Here is a 15,570-nt window from a genome sequence, read left to right on the forward strand (position 1 = left end):
AATGTTGCAGGTGCGTTACATAGACCAAAGGGCATTCTCCTATATGCAAATGTTCCGTAAGGACATGTGAAGGTTGTTTTATCTTGGTCATTCGGGTAAATGTATATTTGAAAGAATCCGAAGTAACCATCTAGAAAAGAGTAGAAAGCATGACCAGCTATCCTTTCGATCATTTGATCAATGAAAGGTAGAGGAAAATGATCTTTCCTAGTTGCTTTATTTAGATTTCTATAATCTATACAAACTCTCCAACCAGTGGTGGTTCGTGTAGGTATTAATTCACCTTCTTCATTCCTTACAACTGTTATGCCTCCCTTTTTAGGTACACAATGGATTAGACTAACCCATTCACTATCCGAAATAGGGTAGATGATTCCATTGTTCAGAAGTTTAGTAATCTCATTTTTTACTACTTCCTTCATATTGGGATTTAGGCGTCTTTGCCTATCCGCTTTAGGTGGCTTATCTTCTTCTAAGTGAATTCTGTGCATTACGATGCTTGGATTGATACCTTTTAAGTCTGAAATTTGCCAACCCATACTTCCTATCCTATTTCTAACAACTTCTTTCAATTTCTCTTCTTGATCTTGTGTTAATTTGTTAGAGATAATTATAGGTGGAACTATAATCGAAGGCGGAACTGGTCCATCTTCTCGAATCAAAGGTTCTGGGTCCTTATCTTCTAGTTCCTCACTCATTATAGGTTCTATTATTTCTTCTTTTTGAACAATGTCATTTACACATTCTTCAATCAAATCAAGTTTCATACAAGCGAAATCCTCCATAGGATATTTCATCGCTTGATTCATATCAAACTCAATCTTATCATCTCCTATTCTTAAAACTACTTTCCCTTCCGACACATCAACTAGAGCACGTCCCGTGTTCATGAACGGTCTACCAAAGATTAGCGGACAATTTACGTCATAATCAAAATCTAAAATAACGAAATCGGCAGGAAAAATAAATTTGTCAACTTTAACTAAAACATCCTCAATTATACCGTATGGTCTTTTAGTGGTTTGATCCGCTAATTGCAAAACCATATTGGTACGTTTGATGTCTTCTTCTAGGCCTAACTTATTAAAAATAGATAATGGCATCAAGTTAATGCTTGCTCCTAAATCACAGAGACAACTGTGAAATTCAATATCTCCCAATTTACACGGAATGGTGAAACATCCGGGATCTTTGAGTTTTGTGGGCAAATTGCTTGACACGATCGAACTGCAATCTTCAGTTAGCGAAATGGATGAAATTCCTTCCCAACTGATTTTCTTTGAAATTAAATCTTTGAGGAATTTACCATAATTGGGAATTTGCGTAATCGCATCCATAAACGTTAAATTAATATGCAAATTTTTAAGTTTGTCTAAAAATGTTAAAAGTTGTTTATCATAGTCCTTATTGCGGACTTTGTGTGGAAAAGGTGGTTTGGGTACAAAAGTTTTTATACTAGAGTCAATTGGTGCATCTTTTTGTTTTAATGTATCTTCTTTGGGCTTTGGTAAATCAGTTCCAGGTAAGGTCGAATTTCCGGGCATTTTCGGGTCTAAGTAATTTTTCCCTGAACGAAGAGTGATAGCCTTAACATGCTCTTTCGGATTTTCTTCCGTATGGCTTGGAAGACTTTCCTCTTTGCGGGATGGAATTGATTTAGCGAGTTGTCCAATTTGAATCTCCAAATTATGGATGCTAGATGATTGGTTTTTAATAAGCTGATCGAATTTATTCTCGATCCGTTTAAAACCATCGTCGTGATTACTTATTTTTCCGCTCATAGCATCAATAAATTTGTCGATTTTAGGAGATAAAGTGCTAATCGTATCTCTTGATTGATTTTGATAATTAGCAGTACGATTTTGACTAGCATTAGTATTATTATTATTATCTCTCCAGTTAAAGTTAGGATGATTTCTCCACCCAGGATTATATGTATTGGAGTAAGGGTTATTAGGTTGGTTTTGCCCTTGGACAAAATTTACCTGTTCAATTTCACTCATACCTTCGTAGTCCACATCCGTTTGGATTGGCTTACCATTAGAATCACACGGTGCCATAAACCTATCAATTTTGTGTGATAAGGCAGAAAACTGGGCTTGCAACATCGCAACTGGATCAAGATTCACTATACCTTTAACTGATGACGTAGTTGAGGATGATGGTTTCGCTAATGGTACGTGTCCACGTTCCGCGGGCCACATACTGCTGTTGATTGCCATTTCCTCCAAAAGTTCTCTTGCTTGGGCAGATGTTTTCTTCATGAATAACCCTCCAGACATAGCGTCCAATGAACCTCTAGTTGTAAGATTTAGTCCATTATAAAATGTTTGCATTAAAAGTTCAGTGGGCAACTGGTGGTGTGGGCATAAACGTTGAAGTTCTTTAAAACGTTCCCAAGCCTCATAAAGAGTTTCATTATCATTTTGAGAAAAAGATGTTAACTCTTTAATGACTCTTGCGGTTTTTGCTAAAGGAATTTTTTTTGATAAAAATGCTTGGGCTAATTGATCCCAAGTCTCAAATGATGCAGCTGGCATAGAAGTTAACCATTCTTTGGCCCGATCCTTCAAAGTAAAAGGAAAAAGGCGAAGTTTGATTGCTTCTGCAGTTACATCAGTAATTTTAAAAGTGTCACAAATTTCTAAGAAATTTGTCAAATGGGTGTTAGGATTTTCGTTAGGTAACCCGTAAAATGTTACGTTATTTTGCAACATATTAAGCAATGCTGGCTTAATTTCAAAATGGTGTGCATTAATTTGGGGTCTAACTATACTGTTTGTTACACCGGCCACTCCTGGCCTAGCGTAATCCATAAGTGTGGCCATAACTTCTGGCTCGGTAATTCTAGTTTTTATTGGGGTTTTGTTTTTGTTTTTCTTTTCTTTCTTGTTCTTTTTAAGAGTTCTTTCAATTTCTGGGTCAATAGGATCTGGTGACGTGCCTGAACTTCGAGAACTGCGCATGAACCTGAAATTTCGCACGAATCGAAACTACCTACAAAACAGAATTTGAAAAATAAATATGTTAGTAATTTAAAATAAATAAAATATAAAAGTTTGAATAAGTATAAATAAACCTAGATTCGAAATAAAACACGAAAGATTTAAAATTTTGTCGAAAATTTTGGCATTCCCCGGCAACGACGCCAAAAACTTGTTGAGCGATTTTCGCAAGTGCACGGTATACGCTTGTAGTAATAAAAGATATCGATCCCACATGGAACGTTTTTCGAAACAAAACTTATTTATAATCGGTTAAATTTACTTTAAGGTTTATAATATGGAAAATCGTCGGTTTTGGTTTTGAAATTGCTAGAATGAGAATTAGGTTAGAGTATGAAAACGTTAGAAAATACTCTGATTTAAGAATGAATTTGCAAGATAGGAACGCTTAGTACTTTTTAGAAAAGTAAACAAATGTATTTGTTTGCATTAAGCAAAGAAAACAACTTTAAACTTTGTATGAATTATAAAGATGAAATAAATGACGGAACCTCTAATTATTTGGCTTTGAACATGACAAAACCCTATCCGGGATAATTTCCCTTAATCAAATTAAAACTCTTTCGAGATAATAATTTGCCTAAGTGTTCAACAAAGTTTCCTTGTAAAGATTTTGAATTAAATACGTTTTAATGAAAACACCAGCATCCACTTCGGATCCTTTACCAAAGTGCTGCATAACAATCTATCGAATTGAACAGACTTTATTAGATGAAATATAAATTGATACAAGTTTACAGAGAACATGGAGCATGGAAACATTCGACGGCTTGCAAGTGAACGGGTTGTCAATCCTTTCCTTGGGTTTCGTTAGAGTTTGTCAGGCTCAGGGGTGGATCCTTTACTCAATCTTCTCGTTGAATCTTCGTAATAGAGACTGGGTCGGTCTACTACCAAAATGAAAACTAAATTGGAACAATGTCTAAACGCTACTAAACTTGTTATTATTGAATAAACAATGTGTGTACAGCATATTGCTTTTTACAGAATCGAAATCTAACTTCTGAATCACTTGACTCGGAATTTCTGCATAAATTCTATATTAATCTCTTTCTTTTACCTATCTTCAACTCTCCATCAACTCTTTATTTATAGATGTTGAAGATTCTTGATTGAAGTGTCGTGTCCGTTGTGAAGGATCGTATCCGTTGCGAAAGGACGTCTTTATCCACCCGAACGATCGTGTTTCGTCGAAAACGAAAGTGTGTAACTAGGCCTCTACAGACTCCTGCTCGTACCGAGAATGTTAAATTCTCTACCGAGAATGGGGGAGCATCAATTGGTCTTCAAACGAAGGGAAGGAGAAGCTGAAGAACGCGTGTCGCGATCGAGAATTTGGGGGCCGCGGTCGCGGCATGGAACGTTTTTCACTTCTTCGGCTTTCGTTCTCGTCCTTGACTTGGCGTTATTAATTTTCGTCGTCTTCGACTCCTTTTGTAGGGTTTTTCTTCTGTTTTTGAGCTCTTTTCATTCCTATTTGGATTTTACCAAATATTTATGTACCTTACAAGAAAGAAACATATTCGAGAGTAAAAGCTTTCTAAACAGTTATAAATAGCATAAATTTGTAGCAATATTGATGTAATTATTGATGATATTTTAGGTATATTTTGGGCTTAATAATAGCCCTCCCCAATTAGCTCGGTAAGATTTCCACTTCATTCAATAAGCGCGATATAAGCCAATGGAAGCCGAATGGACCTCAAGAATTTATCAAGGGTGAGTCGAGGTCTAACTCCTTTGAAGAAGGGGAGAATGATGCAGACATCTCTCATGGTAGACCAAGGAAAGAGGGAGGAGAGTCTCACATGGTGTGTGCAATTAGCCACACGACGTGTGAGCAAAGAGCTTCTTGAAGAAGTGGGAAGAAAAAACCAACACAGCGTGTCACTAGGGGCACACAACGTGTGGGCTGGTGGCTAATTCCTGGAACTCAAAGGATGATTAACACGGTATGAGATCCACATCTGGTATCTAGTATGAGATCCACATCCGGTATCTAATACCCAAGATTTAGACTGTGAAATTGAATTGATTTCAATATAGAACATACCAGAAGTTGAAGCATCTTATTTTCCCTTCTTGATGGAGTCTAGGTACTCCTCACAGTTCCTCTTCCAATGTCCATCTTTACCACATAAGTGGAATTATCCTTTGGGCTTCTTCACTTGCTTACCTTTGGCTTGACTTAGTTTCACGCCATTGTTCTTCTTGGAATATTTGGAATTGGGAAACTTTCCTTTTTTTATGAGATCCCTTATAACAAGTGCTGATATTACCTTGTCTTTCTTCAGATTGGGCTCAACTGACTTGAGCATATTCAAGAGCTCGACAAATTTCGAGAGGAAGGATCAACGGACAGATAATGAGAGAGTTGACAAACAGAGGAAGATTTGGCGAAACAGGAACTGGAGAAAAAAAGCAGAGGCCACCTTCACCAGAGATATGGTGTAAGCCCGTGGAGGAATCGAAACCAGCTTTTCCTGATACTCCTGGTCGGGCTATGTAAAAATAGCTTTGGCCTTGGAGCTTGCGCAAGTATTATATAAATCTTTCCCAGACCTGAAACCAGCTGATAGGTATTCTGGCCAAAGGGGCCTCCATGGGAAGTCCCAGGTGCATTTGTCGCGGCTTACGAGCCCAACCATGAGGCCTCAAATAAGTGGCTACTAAATTTTCATCTTATTACAACCTATGATTCATGAACTAAATTTATTATAAATTTAATGGTATAACATATGAGTTTGAAAATTTGATTTGAAACTTCATATAAACACAGGAAAAAAGTTTAGCATCCAAATTTCGAAAATATAAATGTAAATCAAGTAGACCAAATAATCGTCAATTAAAGTCTATCCTGAGTAAGTAGCGTTGTAAAAAAACTTGATTGAATCAAATAATGCGTTGTTTACTGTCACCAAATAAAGTCTATCTTGAGTGAGGAGCTGCCATTTTCTTTAAATGTTTACTTGATTATGAAAATCAAGCCAACAAAAAAGCCCAAATCTCTTCTGCAGTTATCCAAATATGAGTTGAATCAGATGGGGTTCTTGTTGTTACATAATTAGTTTCAAATTGATTATATTCAACCCTTGCTTGATCATATTCCTCTAGCCCTAGGACATTAATATAAGAAGTCGAATAAAATGGTGAGGTTGTTGTTGTTGCTAGAATTGCACAATTAGAATGAGTAATGGAGGTTCTGCCATTTTCTTCATCACAAGTGAGCAAATAAGCATCAAACTGTTCTGGATTTGTCCAATGGATTGGGTCGCTGTTGTAGAATTAGAATCAGTTCCATTTTCTTCTTCGGTAGTTGGTTGATCTAGTGCACATAAAGGAATCAGAGATAGAACATCATCAGATCTGGGTTGATTACAGTAGCGGGATTTGCACTTTATCTCTTTTCCATATTTCATTTGAGATACTACAAATTCATCCATATGTTATATATAAAATAAAAATAACAAGACGATTAGTGTCAAAGATTAAAGAATGAAAATCTAATTAAATCAAATTAAATGAATGAACTACTTACTGTGTCACTGAGAAAGTGAGAATGGAGGCGATATTCATCCATAAGCCAACGTCCCTTCAAGTTAGAGCCTTTGGTGTTAGGAAAAAACTCGAAACCTTTTTTCGTACCAATAAGCTAATGGTTTCTTTAACAGTAAATATTTCTCTCTTTTTGGATTCCTTTCCAAGTACCAAAGCCTCTAGTGGATCTCTGTATTCTATGCCCATTTACACTCTTCTTCTTCAACTTGATAAAGATGTGAAGACTTTGAGCATCTCCATCCATCTACCTTTTCTGTCATAAAGATCATACTCAATAAGGGCAGAATCACATGGAAGTGGTAAGCCTTTCACCTTATTTAGCAGATAATCAATTAGTATCTTACTATTTTTTGGTTCGAACCTAAATCCTACTGACGAAACCCCATTGTTGTTTTCCATCTTTGCTTTCTTTTTTCAATTAATATGAACTCATCAAAATTAGGTATATGTCTAATCTTTATATATAGATTTTTAGCTACTAAGAAACCTAACCCCTTTTATATTATATTCATTTTTTGTTATTTTATATATAAAATATATTGGTAGGACAATTCTACACGGAAAAGGATTTACAAAGATGGAAATTTTTAGAATTTCTTTTTTTAGAGGGGTTTGGTATTTGATGAGAATAATGGTGATGATAAACGTTGGGTAGAGAATAAGGATAAAAGATTTAGATAAGGTAGAGAATAAGGATAAAAAAAAATTGAACTTTCATTTTAGTTTAATGATTAGAGCATTGTAAAATGTCGTTTGTGTTAATGCTGTGTGGATTATTCCTAGAATGCAAAATTTAGTTATTTTGAAGGAAATTTCATTAGCTTTTTTCATGCTTTACGACAGTTTTTGTGAAATCCTTCGGACTAAATGCATTGTTTATTTTTTATTTTAAGGATGTAGTTCATTATCTCTCATATTTTAGAGAAAGTAATTGTGTTACTGATGTTCTTGCTCACAATGGAGTGACTACTTCTGTTCTGATCGATTTTGGTTGAGCTCTTTACCAAAATTTTGTAGCTATTTGTAGTTTAGGGCGTCGAATATCTTAGATTGCCTTTTATTTAGATTGTTGTATTAAGCTATTTTACTATTTTTATTTTGTTATTTTTCTTTTGAATAATATTCGGATATAATTTGATTTGGATGTTTTTAGAAAATGTCAATCTAGTTGGATATTCAGGATCTTATTCTTTCTCGCTTTCATCGTTTAATAAAAAAATTAAATTATTAGGAAAATTATTAAATTTGGTAAGAAATATTATGTATGTTATAAATATAATTTGGTAAGAAATATTATGTATGTTATAAATATTTATATTGTCAAACTCTTGTATCTTAACTAAATTTATTATACATGTATTAGTATGTGATGATTGACTTTCAACCCTAGTCTAAATCCATTTAATTTTTTTACAAAAAAAAAAGAATATATATATATATATATATATAAATACTTATATATTAAATTTATTTTATGTTTTATAATTATTAAATATAAACTTATACATAATACAATAACTATTGTAGTGGGACAACTGAACTGAGTTCGAGTTTGGAAAAAAATTCTCAATGTCCAACCCATTAAGATCTCAAATAATAATTTTCAATGCTTACTTTTTTGTTCTAACACTTGGCTATTAAAACCTCAAAACCCAACTTCGTTCCAATCTTCCTATGCATTGCATAATCATTTCATACATTATCGTCTTTTATGTCTTTTGAGTATTTTTCAATAACATGTTAGGATTAACCATATGATTCTCATATGTTCTAAGGCAAGTAGGTTTTGGCCTAAAATACTTATTTTGTGAGGTCAAGTTGTCTTTTAGTTTTGATATTCTCACTTTGAATCGATTTAATTTGTAACAAAATTTTTGTACTTGTAACTAAAATTTATATGTGGCAATTCCAATTGTAATGATAAATATAAAAATTTGTTACAACACATTTATAATTATCATAAATATTAATTTCTTGACTAGTTAAAAGAAATTATCACAAATTATTTATTAATTTTGTGACAATTAATTTTATTTGTAACTTAAATATTGAAATTTCTTCATATTTAGTTTTTAGTAAAAATTAAGACATTGAAAACATACCTAATTAGTCTTACATTTTGTCAACTCAAACGTGGCGTGCTTTCTACATGAATCTAAAGACATATCATTGAAGGAAATATATTATCCTAATATTTGTTGGGTTTTCCTACCTTAATCTTTGTACTAAGCATCATTTAATTTCAAAATAAAAGAAATATTTTTTAATTAAACATATACATAGGATAAATTGAACTAATAAATTACAAATGACAAGACATTGGAATTTCTTCATATTTAGTTTTTAAGTAAGAAATTAAAACATTGAAAACCTTCGTAATAAATCTTCATTTTGTTAACCCAAATATGGTATGCTTTCTACATAAATCTAAGACATTTTCTTGAAGGTAAATATGACCATATTACATGTTAATTTTTACGACCTTAAGTTCTTCGTATTAAACATCATCGAATTTCAAAATAAAAGTAATAGTATTTTTTAATTGAACATTTAATATGACAAATTGAACAAATAAATTATAAATGACAACTTAGACATTAAAATTTCTTCATATTTAGTTTTTAGTAAGAAATTAAGACAAACCTTCCTAATTAGTCTTACATTTTGTCAATCCGAATGTGGTGTGCTTGCTAGACGAATCTAAAACATTTTATTGAAGGAAAAACATGACCCAATTATTTGTTGATTTTTCCGATCTTAGGTTCTTTCATTTTTATTCAGCATCTAAACGAGTCATAAATATTTCATTTTAAACTCAGAATGGCTTATTATGTGAAAGCACATCTTTTGCTGAAATGAATTTAGGAATTCCGCTAAAACATCAAAGTTATATTTGGAACTAAATGATTAAGATTAAATAGCATGAAGTCAGCTCAATAAGAATGTTTCTTAGGAAGAGACGTCAATCTCATTTTTACTCAAACTACCATCCATAATTTCAAAGATTGGTTGCATTGTTGATCAAAACAGACCAACAAATTTCTTTTAACAAAAAAACACAAATTTATACAACAAACATAGTCAAATTCTTCATTGCCAAAATCACAAAAACATTATTTTTGGCTTTGCTTTTAACAAAAATAACAAAGACAACCAATAAATAGGCATACCAAAGTCTAAAATGTACATTCCACAATCAACAAAAATCACACAAGCAGCTAATAAGCCAATAAAGCCTCCAGTGGATCTCTGTATTCTATGTTCATTTACACGCCTCCTCTTCAACTTGGAAAAGATGTAAAGACATTGCCTCCTCTTCAACTTGGAAAAGATGTAAAGACTTTGAACATCTGAACCTTGGAACATCTCCATCCATCTATCACACTCAATAATGGCGTAATTACATTGAAGTGGTTGTTGAATGTATAGTAACAGTGGTAAGCCTTTCACCATTTTTAGTAGATAATCTGTTAGTATCTCACTATTTTTTTGGTTCGAACCTAAATCTTACTAAAGAAACCCCATTGTCTTTTCCATTGTTGTTTTCCATCTTTACCTTCTTCTTTCACTTAATAGAAACTCAACGAAATTAGGTATACGTCTAATTTTTATATATAGTTTTTTTTTTCCTTTAAGAACCCTAGCCGCCTTTAATATTTTTTGTTATTTTATATATAATATATGTTGGCAGGACATTTCTATAAAAAAAAAAGGATAATGATAAATATTGGTATAGAGAATAAGAATAAAATATTGGCATAAGATAGAGAATGACCCTGTTTGGGAATTAGCTGTTAGCTGTTAGCTGATTACATTAGCTGATTTGACTAGCTGTTTGTGTAGACATGTTTGGTAAAAATTAGATGATTGATGATAGCGGTTTGTGCAAAAAGACGAATAAGGGCATTAATTTTGGTGCAGGAGAAGAGGGAGTCTATCTATTAGGGTTAAAGAAGTCCATTAATTTTAATATTGCAAAACGCTAATTGAAAAAGCTCATTTTAAGAGTTTTTTCTAAATTAGCGTTTTCATCCCAAACCTCTCTCCACCAAACACTCCAATCAGCAGTTTCAGTGGTCAAACCTCTAAAGTTGGTCAAAACTGCTCTTTTTATCCCAAAACGCTCTTTACTAAACAGGGCCAATATGGATACAAGATTTGAGCTTTCATTTTAGTTTAATGATCAGAGATTTGTAGACTGTCGTTAATGTTAGTGTTGTGTGGATTATTTCTAGAATGCAAAATTTAGTTATTTTGAAGAAAAGTTTCCTAGCATTTTCCATGCTTTACGACAGTTTTTGTGAAATCCGTGAGGACTAGATGCATTTTTCTTATTTTTTTAAAAGTATGCAATTTGTTATCTCTCATATGTTAGAACAAGTAATAGTGGTATTGATGCTCTTGCTAATAATAGAGGGACTGCTTCTGTTCTGATTGATTTTGCTTTAGTTCTTGACCAAAATTTTGCAGCTTTTTGTAGTTTCGGGCTCCGAATCTCTTAGATTGCCTTTTATTTAGGCTGTTGTATTAAATGATTTTATTATTTTTATTTTAAATAATATTCGGATCCAATTTGCTCTAGAGGGTTTTAGAAGATGTCGACCTAATTGGGATATTTAGGATCTTATTCGCTTTGATTGTTTAATAAAAAAAATTAAATTACTAGAACAATTATTAAATTTCCTATTATATATCTATATATTAAGATAACTATTAATTTTTCATAAAAATATAATGTATGTTATAAATATCTATATTGTCAAACCCTGACATCATCACTAAATTTATTATGCATGTACTAGTATATGATGGTTGGCATAATTTCCTCAGAAAATTTCATAGTCTAAATCCATTTAACTTTTTTAACAAACAAAATGAAAATTTATGTTATATATATATAAAAGAAATGATTCATAGATTATTAATAGAACCACAAGATCAAAACGCATGTCAATTCATCGAGATCAATAACGGAAGAATACCCGAATCTATAACGCGGCAAAATGAATGTAATTGAAAGCGTTTCGGGTTGATTGATTTTCTAGGACAAGACATGGCTTCAATCTCTATGCTCGATGGGGGAGAATGTAGAATATGTAAAGTGTTTGTCCTTAGGACCATAACCCCTTTATTTATAGTAAAATATAACAAGTGTAATTACTATTATACCCATCATAAAATTAGATAATTACAACCAGATATCTACACATAATTAAGTCCATACCCTTATGTAATGTGATCTCAACATGCCTATTTCCAATTGGTCTCTAGAGGCGAAAAAGAAGAACTGAAACGGGAACAAGAACTTTAATGGAGATCAAACAATAATATATCAGAATTGAGATAAACAAAAACTTTATTAACTCAATAAACATAATTTATCAAATACAAGCACCACAAGCATGAACTCCCACTATACTCAAATTTCATCAAATATTACAACACCCATACGAGCACTGTGCTCATGAAAGACCTTAGGTGGTAATCCTTTAGTGAGCTGATCCGCTAACATAGAATTAGTCCCAATGCACTCTATTAATAGTTGACCATTCTGAATTCTTTCTCTAACTACCCGATACTTGATATTTATATGTTTATTACTGATAGAACTTCAATTGTTATTTGAAAACATTACTATCGATTTATTGTCATAGTACATCTTAAGTGGTCTTTCTATACCATTCATAATACACAACCTAGTGAAAAAATTTCGCAACCATAATGCATGACCGGATGCTTCATATTATGTTATGTATTTTTCTGCCATGGAGAAAGTAATGAGCTTTTGCATAACACTTTTCAAGGAAACAACTCCTCCAACCAATAGATAAATGTAACCAGAAGTGGATTTGAGAGTATTTTGACATCAAGCATGATCTGATTTTCTATATGTGAGAATGTGGTTCTTTGTCCTCTATAAGTAGCGCAATACCCTTTTGGCTGCTCTCTAATGATCCAGACCCGGATTGCTCAAATATTTGCCTATCATTCCAACTATGAACACAATATCTAGATGTTTACATACTTAGGCATACATAAGACTCCCTAAAACAGAGTAATAAGGACAATTTTTCCATTTTCTTAAGCTCCAAATCATTCTTAGGACACTGTTTAAGACTAAACTTGTCTCCTTTAGCCACATGGGTATTACCTGATTTACATCCTTCCATTCCAAATTTCTTAAGTCCTTTCTCCATATAACCTTTTTGTGATAATCCAAAAATGTTCCACTGATTTCTCTTGTTTACAAGCTTTTGCTTTGATGACATGCAACAATTAAATTCGAAACTTTTATTTGAAATTTAAAATAAATAGTAATAACAGAATGTGATTATTTCATTATAAATTATGAACTGATTCAAAAAAAGAAAAACTTACGGACTTGTTAAAATTAGAACGTACCCTGATATTACCGGATTAAAATTTCATAAAATTCATAACAGCATTTCAAATTTAATCATAATTGGCTGTACATAAATATAAAAACAATGAAAACAAAAGAGTCATAGAAAGCTGGTATTTAGAAACTAGGAAAAAAATCTTCTATCTCCTCAACTCTGTCCCCTTCCTTGTCCCCCAACCAATTAATTACATGTGTAAAGTTTTTTTAACACTGGTTAAATTTCTTAATCATACTTAACTTTGGTTAACTATCTTCCTTCTCTTAAGTTAACAATTCTAATTATAACAGATTTCACGTGACTCTTCTTCTTCCTCTACTGATTTTGGGAGCAGAAATTGGTTGTCTCAAAATTTAGAGCGAATATTTGAAATTATTAAAACTTCTTTTATATGCTATATGCAAAGATATGGTTAGTGGTGGTGAAAAAGAGACGAGATTGAGATTGCCTTGTGACCATGAATATCATGGGGGCTGCATTGGTACCATGGTTGGCTTCTTGAAATTCTTATCATGTTTGTAGGTTTGAATTAGCAACTAATGACTCAGAATATACGCAGATGGAAAGGAGAAAGTGGTCAGTGCTATCAATGGAGCTTCAGCTTCAGGCGGTGATGACTTTGGGTTCCTATTCATTGGAATAAACTTAAAGAGAAGATGGTTAACTAAAATTAAGTATGGTTAAGAAATTTAATTAATATTAATAATAATTAGGATAAACTTCACACATGTAATCAATTGGTTGGGTCGCAGGGAAGGGGACAGAGGTTTGGGGACAGAAGATTTTTTTCCTAGAAACTAAGACCAGTAAAATTGATCTATTCTGTTATACAAAAAAAAAAAGGTGCAAAAGATAACCAACCTCCTTGAGGGTAGATGAAAAGTTATCCCTTTCTGTCTACATATATACAACAAACAAACAAAAGAATTGATTGGAAAGCTACATATGTGATCTTACATTTTTACATTTTCTTCCTCATTGATTATATCCAAGACCGTTGCTTCTGCCATAAGCCGTTGATACTTGCATTTAAGTTCCGCCAACTCTTTTTTAAGCTTTGTTACCTGCAATGCATCAACTCATGTTTATATGAATTTATGCATTTAGAGAAAACTTTTTGACTCTACTATGTCCATTTTCACATACCTTCGTATCATCTTCTTCTTTCCTCCTCTCATATTCCCGACATCTGAAAAGTTGTAATATGGTTTGATGAGTATAATCTGCAAATATAGTGTGCAACTAACCTATAGCTAATATGAGAAAACGGAGAAATTCCACACATAAAGTAAGTTCCCAAATACTTACGTTTCTTTGAGTTTCCTGTTTTCTTTCACCAGATTTGAAGCTTCCTGGTTCGCATTAATGACAGGCTATAAAAAGGCAAAAGAGAATTAATGATAGAGTAGCAATCCAGCTCCCAGCAGAACATTATAGCAAGCAACGCATTGAACTCAATCCGTAATATGAACTAAAAAAACTGTCCTAAAAACTCAAGGTATGAAACAAGCAGACAAGTTTTGAAGGAATCATCAAAACCGTCTCTCAACTCCACATTTCTCCTATAAATTAAGAAAAGGCAACGAAGCAGCCTTCGTCAGTGCACACGCGCATGACATTGCAGGGCTGTGACAATGAGCATGTGTCTTGGCTTGAACTGGTATAAATTATATATATAATTTCACTTGAGCTCCATGTTCATTATGCATACCTCTGTTTCCAAACCGTGCTCTGCATCAACTGAATTGACCCCCCGCCTCTTCAAATTCTCATGTTCCACCAAATCGTTATGCTCTTTCCTTTTTGTTGATAGTCCTGTCCCAATATAAGGGTGTTATTTCTAAGTAGAGATGAGTAATTACAGAAGCATGTGACAAAATAATGACAACAATTGACCTTATAAATTTCTGGAGTGAAAAACTACCTCTAACTTTAGACCCCTTTACGGCAGTCTTTCTCAAGACTTGGTATCCAATTAAACCACAATGATAATCCCTGCCAAAGTCCAATAATTTACATCTGTAAAATTTGATCTTTGTAGTGTTCATAAATCCTCTAAAATGTGGGTGGGGAAAATTTAGAATACAAAATTAACAGGATACCTCCACCACTAACTGAATTAAAAGAAACTAATTCAATTTCATTGATTTTAAATAAATATAAGGCTTATAAATATTAGATATTAGATTATTTCCTCACTTATCTGTATATTCAAAATACTTAGTTACCTATAATATAGGAATAAAGTTTTACTGTAACGTGACTTGCTCACTGTATATATCAGTTTCACTTATCAATAATAATCAAGCAGTTACACTAAATCTTATATGGTATCAGAGACCAAACCCTAATCCAACCTATCTTCCTCTTCCCCTTTTTTTTTATTTGCGCCGCCGGCAACTCTCCTCCATCGCCGCCGCCATGGCAAGCCAAACCAACTCTTCCGCATCCAATACCGGCCCCACCAACACCGGCCCTAAACCTACTGAATCTGCCGCCTCCTTCCCGACCAACTCAGAAACACAGTCCGTCACACATCCCTCCCTCAATGTCTCCAACATCTCCACCTTCATCAAAATCACCCTAGATATGGAAAAGGGTCACTA

General features: G+C 33.2%; 1 protein-coding gene and 1 non-coding gene across 2 annotated transcripts in view; one reads left to right on the top strand and one right to left on the bottom strand.

The window, feature by feature from the left end:
- The first annotated feature begins 2,352 nt into the window (after positions 1-2,352).
- Positions 2,353-2,459, top strand: LOC136216053 (small nucleolar RNA R71). The gene has a single exon (XR_010683048.1). It is a non-coding gene; the product is annotated as a small nucleolar RNA R71 (small nucleolar RNA).
- Positions 2,460-13,889: 11,430 nt separating this feature from the next.
- LOC136217885 (protein MICRORCHIDIA 6-like) overlaps positions 13,890-15,570 on the bottom strand; it is a 28,648-nt gene continuing 26,967 nt past the window's right edge. Inside the window, exons 18-23 of the mRNA XM_066004577.1 lie at positions 15,404-15,531; positions 14,889-15,019; positions 14,676-14,779; positions 14,273-14,337; positions 14,111-14,153; positions 13,890-14,028 (exon numbers count right to left, since the gene is read on the bottom strand). Of these exons, the coding sequence (XP_065860649.1) occupies positions 13,918-14,028; positions 14,111-14,153; positions 14,273-14,337; positions 14,676-14,779; positions 14,889-15,019; positions 15,404-15,531 (582 nt within the window). The 3' untranslated portion in view covers positions 13,890-13,917. The remainder of the gene's footprint in view (positions 14,029-14,110; positions 14,154-14,272; positions 14,338-14,675; positions 14,780-14,888; positions 15,020-15,403; positions 15,532-15,570) is intronic.

The sequence above is a fragment of the Euphorbia lathyris genome, chromosome 1, assembly GCF_963576675.1.
Source record: "Euphorbia lathyris chromosome 1, ddEupLath1.1, whole genome shotgun sequence".
NCBI lineage: Eukaryota > Viridiplantae > Streptophyta > Magnoliopsida > Malpighiales > Euphorbiaceae > Euphorbia > Euphorbia lathyris.